This window comes from Melospiza georgiana, chromosome 18 (genome assembly GCF_028018845.1).
Source record: "Melospiza georgiana isolate bMelGeo1 chromosome 18, bMelGeo1.pri, whole genome shotgun sequence".
In the NCBI taxonomy this organism is placed as follows: Eukaryota; Metazoa; Chordata; class Aves; order Passeriformes; family Passerellidae; genus Melospiza; species Melospiza georgiana.
Window position 1 is genome coordinate 10,978,569 of NC_080447.1, and position 13,220 is coordinate 10,991,788.

At 43.1% G+C, this 13,220-nt stretch overlaps 1 protein-coding gene across 2 annotated transcripts; it reads left to right on the top strand.

The window, feature by feature from the left end:
- Positions 1-93: 93 nt before the first annotated feature.
- On the top strand, positions 94-13,209 carry LOC131090961 (melanotransferrin-like). Of its 2 annotated transcripts, none has more exons than XM_058036668.1 (18): positions 94-165; positions 3,443-3,577; positions 5,051-5,214; positions 5,573-5,672; positions 6,069-6,245; positions 6,426-6,588; positions 6,695-6,759; positions 7,368-7,525; positions 8,008-8,194; positions 8,337-8,485; positions 8,694-8,784; positions 9,090-9,158; positions 9,376-9,558; positions 9,836-9,992; positions 10,685-10,767; positions 11,585-11,769; positions 12,105-12,291; positions 12,579-13,209. In XM_058036668.1, the coding sequence occupies exons 2-18, from the start codon at positions 3,526-3,528 to the stop codon at positions 12,626-12,628; spliced, it is 2,220 nt and encodes a 739-aa protein (XP_057892651.1). In that variant the 5' UTR covers positions 94-165; positions 3,443-3,525; the 3' UTR covers positions 12,629-13,209. The 2 variants fall into 2 exon arrangements, with proteins under 2 accessions (XP_057892651.1, XP_057892650.1); XM_058036667.1 differs by lacking the exon at positions 94-165 and adding an exon at positions 662-738.
- The last annotated feature ends 11 nt before the right edge of the window (positions 13,210-13,220 follow it).

Here is a 13,220-nt window from a genome sequence, read left to right on the forward strand (position 1 = left end):
GCGTCCCGCGCGGGAGGGCGGGAACAGCGCGGGGGGCGGGGGCAGGGGCGGAGCCGCGGCCGTGAGGGGCGGGGCGCTGCCGGCATGGTGTGTGTGAGGGAGTTATTCCTGAGGGAACACGCCGTGTAGGGAGGGGTTCGTTCCTGAGGGGAGACACGCAATGGGGTACGGCTGCGAGGCTGTTCTTCAGAGGGGGGTTTGATCTGTGAGGAGGGATGTTCTCTTAGTGCGGGGGAAAGGGCCGTTGCTGAGGCGATGTGGAGTGGGGATAGGCCGGCCCTGAGGGGACGGGGCCAGGGGCGGGGCCGCGACCGTGAGTGGGAGGGCGCTGCCGGCATGGCGTGTGTGAGGGGATTATTCCTGAGGGAACATATCGTGTGGGGAGGGATTCATTTCTGAGGGGAGACCCGGAATGGGAATACGGCTGCGAGGCTGTTCTTCAAAGGGGAGTGTGATCTGTGAGGAGGGATGTTCTCTTAGCGCGGGGGAAAGGGCCGTCGCTGAGGCGATGTGGGGTGGGGATAGGGCCGGCCCTGAGGGGACGGGATGTGGGGACATTTTCCCGGGGATGTAGAGTGGAGACGGGGTGGTGGCTCCTGAGGGTGGGTGCTGTGGGGATGGAGCTGCCCCATGAAGGGGCTGTGGGCTGTGGCCAGAGGGAGGACGGCGCTGCTGCTGAGAGTTCAGGATGGGGCAGGTGGAGTTCAGCTGCTTTTCAGCGCTGCTATTGACACACAGGTGAGTTATTTGCCCCAGGAATATTAAGGCAGGGATTTTAGGGAGAGGACACACGACATGGGACAGACACGGTGCTGTTCCTCCAAGTGAGGTGTCTGGTGGTGTAGTGCAGTAACATCTATTCCTCCTCTGGTGTCCTTTGCCTGGGTGTTGCCTGGCTGCCTCCTGCCCAGAGTGAATTTTATAGAGGTTATTTGGTTTTCCGCTCTCTTAGATGCATTCCTAGATGAGTAAATGCTACACTGCTGGGAAGTAGCTAATTACCTGTCTCTGACAGTGACAGAGGGGTAGTTTCATATGGTGAATCAGTAGGAAAAGAATTCAAGAGTCCTGGCTGTGTTTCCACATCCTTAGTGTTTTAGGACATGGTCCTCAGGCAAGCTGATTAATTTAATTTAAATTCCTGATTTATATTTGTGTTTTTTCCTGACCAGGCCTAAGTGAAGTCTATAATACCTTCATGTGATTCTGCCCTTTTTTCACATCACTATAGGTAGTAATATCTGTATAAGTATCTTTAACATGTACAGGAAAGTCTTTCATTGCTAAATATGTGGAATTTGAGGGGAAATCCAGACACAAACCTCATGAAACAGTAATATTATTACCTGACTGAATTGTTGGGATTTACATGTCCCGTACATAATGGTAGGATTGGCACAAAGTAAAACCTCAAAGAAGGTGGGATTTGGTGCTGTTAGGTGCTTTGGTACAAGCCTTGCAAGAACCATTAGCTTTGATGTGTAAGAGCACCCCACTGCTGGGCCTGACAGACAAGTTTCCCAGAATTGACTGGGAAGTGATTCAGAGGTTAAGGTGCAGTTAAATGTAACACACTTGTTTATAGTGTAAAATAATTGTCACAAGGCTAAACTGATTAATAATCTGACCTGATCTAATCTTTCTCCTGGGAATTAAAAGTAAATATGTGGACATGTAACTAATTTAAAATTACTTTTATCATATGTCTTGTTATTACATTTATGGGGTTTTCTAACATCTGGTGAGATTATATAGACTGCACTCACTGAGGGATAAAACTTCCCTAAGGGTATTGAGCTGTGCTAGGCCTGTGCACCTGAGCCAAGTCAAAGAGGGGATTAATACCACAGCTCCTCCAACAAATGAGATACTGGAGATTTTGGGCTTCAGAATGGTTCAGGTGGTGCCTTAAGTTTTAGCTTTCATATTTTCCAGATTCTGTACTGCCCTAAAAAGTGTCAGCAAGTTCTCTTCACAGCTGAGTTAGACAAAACAATCCTTATCCAGCCTGACACCGTTTCAGCTTCAGGCCCATAAAGTGTAAAGAATGGGGAACTGAGGAGAGCAATCTGGGAGGATGAGACTTCATAGTCTGAAGCTGTAATTGGACAGTTAACCCCAAATGTAAATTGACCAGGACTTTAAAAAGTGTGAAAACTCAGACTGTTTGTCCATCTTGTGTCCATCTTGGGTGTGGCCTCAGCTGGGCTCTTGCACTGCCCAGGGTGTATCCTTTGAAGGCCTTTAATAAATACCAACTTCATTCCTTTAACTCTGTCTAACCTCTGTTCCAGGCAGTGCAGAAGAAATGAGGAATGCCTCAGGCTGGATGGGGCTTACAACAACCTGATTTAGTGGAAGGTGTCCCTGCCCTTGGCAGGGGGGTGGAACAGGGTGAGCTTGAAGGTCCCTTCCAACCCAAACCATCCTGTGGTCCTGTGTAACTCCTGCTGTGATCAGATCAGTGGGAAACAACACCTCAGCAAATGTTGCAGATCTAGAGAGGGAACTTGTGAAACTCAGGGGATGTGCAATACGTGAGTGGGGAATGATGACTGAATCACCAGGGAAGGGTACATGAGGCAACAGAAGAAATCTGGGAAATGTATCTGCAAAAATACATCAAATAAACAAAGCACCAGGGAGATCTGTAAAATGAAGAAGGAAAAGAAAGTAGGATAAAGACTCTATTTCTCCAGAACTCTTGGAACAGTTAATTCTTTCCTGAACAGAAAAGATTAAACCATATTCACAATATTTTATACATCATCAGACACTTCTGTTTATATATAATACATCAATGTATTTCATCTCTCATATATAATATATAAATAAATGCATTTTTTTCTTCTGTAGAATTAATGATGTTAATAGCTGCTGTGGAGTAATTAAGAGGTAATAATAATTCCAGTTAAGCATTAGAAAATAGGAGAATGAAGCAGTTTGGATGAGATTACTGGGCTGGGATGGAATGAAGAGGATCAGGACACTCAACAGTGTCCCAGGTCTGTTCTGAATTCTTAGGGAGGCATAGGATTACTTTTTGTTTAAATAACTCAGGAGATAAGCCATTATCAGGTGAAAAAAAAATAATGTAAGAGGGGACCCTTCAGTATTCTGTAGAGAGATATGGTCAGTAGTTTGGATAATTCACTTAGCTTTTGGTATCTTTTTTGTAAGTTAGGTGTAAATCTTGCCCATCTCCCAAAGCCTTTGGGTGCCTTTGGAAACAGCAGTTCTATTTCTTTTTAGAGCAGAGGCTTACATTCGTTTGTGTGTCTGATAAAAATAGAGCAGAAAATGCATGGATATTTTCCATCTGTGGGTAGGAAAGGGACCCTGTCCCTTTCTCCTTTGCTACAAGGATATACCATCCTCTGACTGTTTTTTAAAATCTTGGTTCATCCTTGTTGATATCCAAACCCCCCTTGTTATCTTGCAGAAGCTTTGGTAATCACTGTGGAATTCCTGGTATGAGAAGGCAGAGCGTCAGGGCAGAGAGAAGATCCTTGCTGAACAGCTGTAATGATGAAGACACTGATTTTAATTGTCCTAATCACCTCTTTGCTGGCTTCAGGTAAGGCTGATGCAGAGAGGGAGAGAGAAGGGTTGCCTCTGGGTGGGTGACATTCAAACTAATAAATGCTTTGCTTTTGTTTTCCTCTGTGCAAAGAAAGAAGTTGCAGTTGAAGCTGTGCCTGTATTTTTTCTGTTTGATCATTGGCAGATGGTGACCTTTTCGTTTTGAAGCAGCTTGATGCAGAACTCCCTTAGTAATTCAGTGAGGCTTTGTTTCCTTTGAGTAGTTGAGATGTGTGTACTCGTTAGTGGTGTCAGAATGAAGCAGGGGACCTCCAGCTGCTCCCCTCTAAAACCACTGCTGGTTCTTCTTGGAATTGTGCTGAACTAGCAGCAAAACAAGTGGAGGACTAATGTCTGGTGCTATGCTCACAGAAATAAAAACTTCCATGATTTAATTGTACACATTTCTGGTATTAATAGTTCTCCAGAGAGTCAAATGCTTAAACATCTGGAAATGACAATGTTAGAGATATTGTGGCATTTTCTGTGTGTTCAGTCCTGGTTTTCATTACATGGCTTATGATTCTCTCGAGTTACATAACTGCATGCTATTTTTGTGTACAACAGTCCCATTTTTTCCTCCTTAAACGTCTAGTATCTTCTTGGAGATGTATATGATGATATATTTCAGAGGAATAATACAAGATGGAGTAATTGCAGCCTAAAGCAAAAGAGGAAATTCTGTTGGCATGTCTGGATTCCTTTAAGATGTAGCTTTATAGTTGGTTTAAACCCACCAAGTCTCCAAGTCCTTCTGAAAAAGGAAGTTTCAGCTTCACCTCCACCCTTAATTGCATCTTTTTGCTGTGTGAAAGCACCAGAGGAAACAGCAGAGCAGAGGCTGAAAGCATGGCCTGTATTGATAACCAAGGGCAGCAGTAAAACTGATAAACCCCAGAGAATGCATGTTTACATCAAGGTTAGAGGGTCTGTGCTCTGATAGAGTCAAATCCCAGTTGACTTTAGGAGAAAATCTGCACTCTGGATTCATCTGCAGGAAGATGTTACCCTGCAGTGTAAGTGCCATTCCTTCTCTTGCTATGCCAACAGGAAAACAGCCATAGCCATAAGCACATCCTCACCTTTGGTTCCTCCTAATTTTGGGTGACAGCCTTACCTAAAATTCACTAAAGTTGAAGCAAGGAAGATTCTGTGGCTTAAGCTCTTGCCATAATAATTGCTGATTCTTCAAAAATCTGCCTAAAACTGTTTAGTTGCTTTCAGTCAAAAGGAAGCAAAGACATATTAAAGATTCAGCATCAAATATTGTCCTCATGTTGGGGAAAAAGTGACCTTGGTCACACGTGGGCACATGTCTTGGGTGCCTCTAAGTGTGTGTGTGTGAGTGAGCACAATCAAGCTTTTGGGAACTTAAGTAAAATAGAATAACCTCTCTCTTCCATAAGGTGTTAAACTGAGGGTTTTTCATGAAATCCTACAAATCTTGACTTCTTTTTTGATGCTACAGGGAAGAAATTTCGATGGTGCACCCTGTCTGACCTGGAACAAAGAAAGTGTGCTGAGCTCTCCAAAGTGCTGACAGCTGTGCTGCCCCTCACTCCTGCCAGTTCCTTTACCAGGATTTCTTGCATCAGAGCCCACAATACATATGACTGCATTGATAAAATCAGGGTGAGTTCACAGAGACTTTGAAAACTGACTTTGTGTCCAAATCCTCTTGGAAAAGTAACTGGTAAACAGAAACTGTGGGAAAATAAATGATACTGAAACAATTGAACTGCTTAAATGACAATGTACACAGTCACTTGAGAGGCAAGAATTAAATCCTGTGAGCATACTGCCAGAGGTACTGTTTTACCCCAGCTAATGTCTTTGCAATCTCCAAGAAATAGTGAAAGCTGCTTGGAAATAAATAGGCAAAAGAAAACTACTAAATTAAAATTTGTTGAAGCAGAAACTGTGGTCTTGAACCTTCGGTTTGTTTCCTTGTAAACACACTTGTTTTGAGCGTTTTTCTGTTGTTTTGAAGGCAAATAAAGCAGATGCTGCCTCCTTGGATGCTGGAGATGTTTACTCTGCTGTAAAGCTGTACGGTTTGGCAGTGGTGGCAAAAGAGATCTATGATCAAGGTAGGCTGGGAAGCTAAAGAATAAACTGTACTTCTGATTTGGCTAATAAATGGCTCTAGATTTCTTGAAAAAAAAGTCAATATGTTTTTAATTAACTTTGTAGGAATATGGAGGTGGCTGGCAACTGTTTCTAAAATATTTAATGATGATGACTAAAATCCCAGTGGTGCTTTGTACCCAGTAGCCTTTCTGCCTGTGGTACTGACAAACTTGCATTGCTTGTTTGACAAGTGCCATGTAGCCAGTATATGGTTAAGTTCCTGGCACGAGTACCTACATTGAATAGCCCTAAGATAATTTCTTCTTTAGCCATGTTCACTGAAGTAGTTCAGCTCCTCTTCAGAGATGGAAGCTGCAGAATTGAGATTTTTTTTTACACATTTTGTGCTATTGCAGGAAATTGTGTGTTTGCTGTGGCCATTGCCAAACGAGGAAGTCTGGATGTCCAGAGGCTGCAAGGTGTGCGCAGCTGTCACAACGGGGCCAGGTGGACATCAGGCTGGAATGTTCCCCTTGGCTTTCTCCTGGCAAGAAATTATCTTTCCTGGGATGAGTCCCAGCCTCTGAGCCAAGGTAGGTGATAGCAGCCATAGGGCTACCTCTGGCCACAGTGAATGTAACTGAAATGCCAGCAGATGGAGGATGAACTAGTTATGGCCATGATATGTTTGGCCCTTTTCCTCTTCTGATTTTTTTCCCATTTGACTTTTTTCTTTTGTTTTGTTTTGTTTTGTTTTTTCCCTACACCTGCAGCAATTAGTGAGTATTTCAATGCAAGCTGCATCCCTGGGGTTGGTGTTGCTGCTCCCCAGTTGTGTGCTCTCTGCCAAGGACAAAAATCCTATGTCAGAGACAGGAACCACTTCTGTGAGACAAGCAGTAATGAACCCTTCTATGACTCTGAGGGAGCCTTCAGGTGAGCTCTGGGACACTGGGCCTGAATTCACTTCTGGGGGAAAAAGAACTTTAAAGGTAGGAAAGCCAGGTAAAATGTTAATAGGATGGCATTTGTCTTCCTGCAGGTGCTTGAAGGATGGAGTGGCAGATGTTGCCTTTTTAGATCATCTAAGAATTATGAGTGCCACAGGTAATCTTAAAAATGCAGTTTTGTTTTCATCTCTGCCTGTGCTCTTTCCTGTGTAGATGTTTGAGGTATATGCCTATATTTTTGTTGTTTCCAGGGAAAATTCAATTCCTGCAAGCAATTCAGGGGTATTTCCTGGCTCTCCACACAACTCAGAAAGAAACAGAACAGGAAAGTGTGAGTGAGCAATGATTGCTCACAGGAGATTTCATTAGCTGTCAGTATTTGCTTTGCCTGTGTTGCAAGATTCCTTTTAAAATTCAGCATATTGAGCTGCATAACTGTGTAGTTCCTGTAAACCTGCCTTGTACTTTAAAACTCAGTTGAGCTCTGTACCAAAGGTGGTTAGCAGCAGTATTTGCAGGTATTTTTAAATAAATGCTTTTAGAGTGGTACAGCTTAAAGAGTATTTTGGAGCAGGTCTGGCTGAGGTCTCTCTGTTTGTTATAAGAAGTATTTACCAAAGACAACTTTCCCAAGTGTGCTTGGTACACCATGCTGCCTGCATAACCTTTAGCAACCTGCACTGAAAAACATTTTATATTCCATCTCTGTGCCTGCTGGCAAGTCATGGCTCTGGTCAGAAATTCATGAGTGTCTCCTTGTTTCAGAGTCAGAAAAAGAGGAATATGAACTCCTGTGTCCTGATGGATCCACAGCTGAGCTGACTGAATACAGCACCTGTAACCTGGGCAAGGGGCCTGGCCGTGGCATCGTCACCCGCAGCAACTTCCAGAAGATCACTAACAAATTTCTGAGCATGATCCAAGTGAGTGAATATTATAAACTGTCTATGTCCAGACACAGGTTTTGCTTCCATCTTTGTGTGGCAATCATGATCCAGGTTGCCTTTTTTCTTGAGAAATACATAGTTACTGTGAGTAAAGAGCTAAAAATTGTTTGTTCAGGGAAAGGATCTTCCATTGGCTTGTGTAAGGTTTTGTTTTTTTCTAAAGAGTTCTTCTGTAGGAGGCTGAGAATAAATCAGTAAAGAAGGGGAAGATGCTATAACACACAAACTGCAAAATGGCTAATGATATTTATCCTGCCATGGAACTTGAATCAATTTTTATGTGGCTGAGGAGACTCATAGGTTCAGGCAGGGCTCATTTTTCTTCATGTCATTTTCTCAATTTATAAATAGTATTTGATATCTTGACCACTGATACAAAGGGAGGGAAGGCTGAGGCTGCCTGTTGCTGGAAGAATGAGCAGATTTGTTGCCATTTAAAAGTGTTGTTCTTGTCCTAGCGCCTCTTTGGGCAGAAAGGAAAGGAAAGAGCCCGATTTGAACTCTTCAGGTCAGCACCCTTTGGGGGAAAGAACCTGCTGTTCCGAGATGCCACTCAGCACCTGCAGCTTCTCGAGGAGCAGCTGGAGCTTGCCTATGTCCTTGGTCTGGATTATGTGGCTCTCCTTAAGGGGCTCGGCCATGAAGGTGAGAACTGTAGCTAAGGAAAGGGAAGAGAAAGTTCTCCTTCCACATAATTCCTCTCTCCAGGCACAAATGCATTTCCCTGAAAATCCCCTGAACGTGTCACAGATTGGTGCACTGGTGATGTGATCTGCTCCCATTTCAGGCAGCTCCTTGGAGAACAGCGTCGTGCGCTGGTGCTGCATCAGTGATGCTGAGCTGAGCAAATGTGAGGAGTGGGCACTGAACATCAAATCCGACCCCTTAGTCTGTGTCCAGGCAACTTCCATGACCAAATGCATTGAAATGATCAAGGTAGGAGACTCCTTCTGCTCAGGGTGTAAGACTGCACAGGCTATGTATGTCTTGTCTGAGCTAAAGAGAGGAAAACTAGCTTGAGGAATAAGTGGGAATGAGAGGGAATTTATGCAGGGGAATTTTCAGCCAGTGGAGAAATCCTACTGCTTGGATACTTAATTCATGCAAATCCTGTTTTTGTTATTTTCTCTAATGCTGTTGGCAGAGTAGTGAGGCTGATGCTGTCACCCTGGATGCAACACATGTGTACATTGCAGGGAGATGTGGACTGGTGCCTGTAGCTGCAGAATGCTATGGTGAGTTCTCAAGTGACCTTATCAAGGAGAGAGGGAATCAAAAAAGTACTGGTAAGAATATAGTTTAATTTCCACAGTTTGTAATGTTTTGTGATGGAAGCAGGAATGAGTATAAATGTCCAAATACTCTTCTCAGCTCTTCCACTAACTGGCTCTAGCATTTGGTCTGTTTATTTTATCCCTTCTGTTAAAGGGACAAAGATGCTGACATGGCTGAAGAGGATCACAAGGGTTTTGAAGGCATGCTGCCATATAAAAGGAATGACAGCAGTTGCAAGATCCTTAATGTTAATCTCTCCTTCCAGGGGGAGATTGTGCCCCAGCAGCTGAGACCATGGAGAAAACAGGGAAACTAATTCATCTTAAGCACAAAGGTAACAGAAACTTTCTAGGGTTTATGCAGGAGTTTATTTTTGTGTTGGTTTAGAATAGAATTTTTTGTGCAAGGACAGGAGCTTTGTGGCTAAGCAAAGAGCAGGTCCTGTAATATAACTGAAGATGCTGTGACAAGATGAGGGAGGGAAGGGGGGCTGTACCCTTGTGGAACACTTAATTGCCTTGGTATAACTGGTTGTTGTCATTGTTTCATAGCACTACCACCAGTTTATGCTGTTGCCCTAGCTAAGAAAAGTGCCAAACAGATTCACATCCATAACCTGAGGGGAAGGAGATCCTGCCACAGTCACCTGTACAGTCCTGCAGGATGGTTACTTCTGTCCAGACACACAGTGCGAGCTCAGCAGAATGATACTGAGAACTGTGATATTGCCTCTGGTAAGGGCTGCCTCTGGCTTCTCTTAACTAGACCATGAAAATCTAAGGCTTAAATTTGTGAGTAAAATAGAAACAGGGCCATGAGGATCCAACCAGCAACTGATGACTACAGTTTCAGAGGGTGTTAAAGCAGCTTTTCCTCATGTTTTACATGTGTCACACTATTTAGCCCTCTTCTTGCTAGCTGTTAGGATGAAATTTCTTTCCTGTCTTTTCCCATATGTGAAGAGGCTTGGGAACACCTTGCCTTAATCTCATCTCAGTTTTCTTTACTCAGCTTATCAGAGTTACTTTTGGAAGGGCTGCATGCCAGGAGCAGATGGAAACCTGTGCAAGGTGTGCATTGGAGATGGGGAGGTGGAAGGAGCTCGAGTGTCCAGCAGATGTGCTGCAAGCCACAACGAACGTTACTATGGCAATATGGGAGCACTCAGGTGAGAGTCAGAAATGCAGAGCAACAGCCACAATTGCCTTTTTATTTTGCTGATTTTGGGTTTTTTGGAAAGTTTTTTTTCCCCCCTATTTGTTAAGCATCTGTCTGTATAAACTTTTGCTAGTGTGTATTTTGTTTTGGTTGCAGTTGCTATGGGATGTTCAGCTGACTGATGGTTTAAAATGGTCACTAAACCATTTCCAGAGCAAGGCAATGCTGCCAAACATGCACAGCTTAGAGCATTGGTACTGACTCATTATAGGGAAGGGATGAAAGAGGACCAGAGAGCAGAGGTGCTGTCGTAAGAAGCAGTGTAGCATATAGGAGATAATTAAATAGAGTGGAGATTAAAAAAAAATAGTTGAAGACAGAGGCAGAGAAGACTATTAAAGGTGAAACTTTAAGGAAAGTTTAAGGAAGCACTCTTATGAAATGTACATAATGTATTTAGTTGAATTCCACTCTCTTTCCTGCCTAGGCATGGGGGAAGGTGCACATTGTGCAGCAGCTTTGACTTGGAAGCTGCTGTAAGGAATGAAAAGGATTGTTTCAGCAAATCTCTATGCTGAGATCATTGACATATTCCAAGGGATTAGAGATGGGAGGGATACTTCCAGCTATTCCAGTTTTAGCTGTCCAAAAGTCAGTCACCATGTAGTGCTGTCTTTGATCCCTTTTTTTTTCTTGCACTAGGTGCCTAGTTGGCAATCCCAGTGGAAGAAGCTTTGGAGATGTAGCTTTCCTGGAACACTCAAACCTGCTCCAGAACATAGAGGGTGAGATACAGATATTCTCTTTTCCTTTGAGAATGTTCATTAATGTCAGTTACTTCCCACAAAGCAACCATCACTCATAAGGATCAGCTTGTACAGGTTTAATCTAGGTCCATGAAGTTGTGTTTGTAAATGGAAGATTGCTAGAAGCTTTCTGCATGTAGGTGTTCCAGTAAAGCTCAACATTCAGATACTGTAAGAGAGGAAAGAAGAAGAATCACCCAGTGCAAAGATGTGTGTTGGGATAATCATCCTTGGAGACTGCACTAAATTTCTGGAAGCTTTAAATTTCACAGCTTTAAAAGGCAAACCAAAAGATGTTTTTCTTAGAGTCAAGGAGAAAAGGAACTCTCATTAAAGCAAAATAAAATTATATTTTAGGCAATTTCAGTAAGAGAAGAGGCTTTTCTAAGAGATTAATCTCTCTAAAATCAACTGAAGATATAAGGGGCTGGAAACCCACAGGAATTCCTGCAGCAATTAGCAGTTTGTCTGGGGGAGCAAAGGGCATGTAGGCTGAATCCCTTTGTTTCCAGAAAGAGATGTGGTTACAGGTGCAGATGAGACATGATATGCTGTTCATATGCCTTGAAATTATTCTATTTTAGTTGATAGGTGCAGCTTAAGTTCACTGCCCTCAGTGAAGACACTGCCCTGGTCCTTATGCTTTCCTAGGAAATGACCACATAGCACGCTGTGTTTGTTTTGAACACATTGACTAACCTTCTCCCTCCCAAGTTTTAACATTTTATTTGAGATTCACCCTCTCTTCTGCTTTAATTTTTCAAAAGGATTACCTTTCATTTCATCTTCTTTTCAGATCTGGGCAGCTCTGGCTGGGCTAGAGGTTATTCCCCCCTTGACTTTGAGCTCCTGTGCCCGGACGGAACGCGCGCCGCAGTCACAGAATGGGCTGGCTGTAACCTGGGCCCCGTTCCCCCCAGCGCAGTCATGACCCGACCAGTCACTGTCACTAAAATCTCTGACTTCCTGCTGAAATCTCAGGTGTGACAGGTAACAGGGAACAGCTGGGCATGTTAACATTTGTTATGTTCAACTGCTGAAAACCCTTTCACGATTGAAAGCTTTATATACTAGTGCCTCCAGATCCAATACAAAAGAATTAAAAACGTGCATAGGAGATTGAGAAAATAGTTATTTGGGTTCTCTTAAGGGGTGTTTTGGCACCAGTTCCCAAGTTCCCATTTTACAAAGGCCATACTTTTGCTGAGAAATAAGGCACTGTAGAAGTGCATCTTATTGTACTGCTAAGAACAGTGCTAGATAAAAGTACTATTTAATTACCTAAGCTGTGAAACTTTTATTCTTTTTCTGTTCAGGAATCTCTGGGAAGCAAATTGGATTCTGAATTCCAGCTCTTTCAGTCCTGGAAGTATGGTGAAAGTGATCTGCTTTTCAAGGACACCACTCAGTACCTTGTTCATGCAAGTCACCTGAGCTATCAGGAGATCCTTGGAGAGTCTTTTGTGCAGCTGGCAGAATCAGTGTTTAATTGCACACCTGCAGGTAAAGATAAGTTCTTAATTCAGAGTTAGAAAGAATTGCAGCAGGCAGCCTTCTGTGCACAGCTATGGCCCTTTTGTTTAGACAGCATGGAGATGTTCTACCTAATCTTGTTAATAACAAAGGTCTAAGAAGTCCTGTGTTAGACTTCTGTGAGACTAACTTGGTAATTGCAATTCAGAAGGGGAGTTTGACCTCTATGCTGCTGTTTCAATGAATAGCATCTGAAGAACTTACTACTTTTGAAGCTGATAGCATCTCTAAGTGTGTACTTTCTTACTGGTTTGTAGGCATCTTGGACTTCTGCAAACAGGATATCTGTGCATCCTCATCCAACTGACAGCTCATACAGAGGCTTTGCAGGGCACAAAACATCAGCATCACTGCTGAGAACAAGGGAAATGTGCAAGTCCAGCCAATCCAAAGCATTCAGCAAGGAAACAGTCATCTCCAGAAATGTATGCTGAACACCTCCTTATCTTTTTTTTTCAGCAGATTTTAAGTTTATGATGATGTAATACTACTCATATATTATCCCTTTCTTTTTTGGAGCATGGCAGCATGGGGAACAGCACAACCAACAGCACAGAACTAGGATCAGCATTGTGGAAAGAGCAGGGCCAGTACCATGGACTAAAATACAGACTTGGTAGGAGTGGCACAGGTTAGTTGGTAGCATTTTGCTTTGTTTGTCTTATAAACAGTTTCCATGCAAAAACCCCAATCAGCTGACACTTTGGTAGTTGCAACATTGTCTTCCTGTAGCTGTGATTTTGGTTGCAGCTATACAGCCCCTGCTGAATGCACATCTATATTTCTTCTTTAACCAATGATTTTTTACTAGTAAATCGAAACATTTCTTCTCACAAATAAATGTATTAAGACATTTAACATCCAGCAGAACTGGATGCTTGCAGCAATGGATATTCCTC

Bases quoted from the DNA above. Each gene is read 5' to 3' on its own strand.
- LOC131090961 (XM_058036668.1), top strand. From the start codon at position 3,526: ATGATGAAGACACTGATTTTAATTGTCCTAATCACCTCTTTGCTGGCT. The intron at 7,526-8,007 runs GTGAGTGAATAT...TTCTTGTCCTAG, and splicing joins AATTTCTGAGCATGATCCAA to CGCCTCTTTGGGCAGAAAGG. The intron at 8,195-8,336 runs GTGAGAACTGTA...CTCCCATTTCAG, and splicing joins TAAGGGGCTCGGCCATGAAG to GCAGCTCCTTGGAGAACAGC.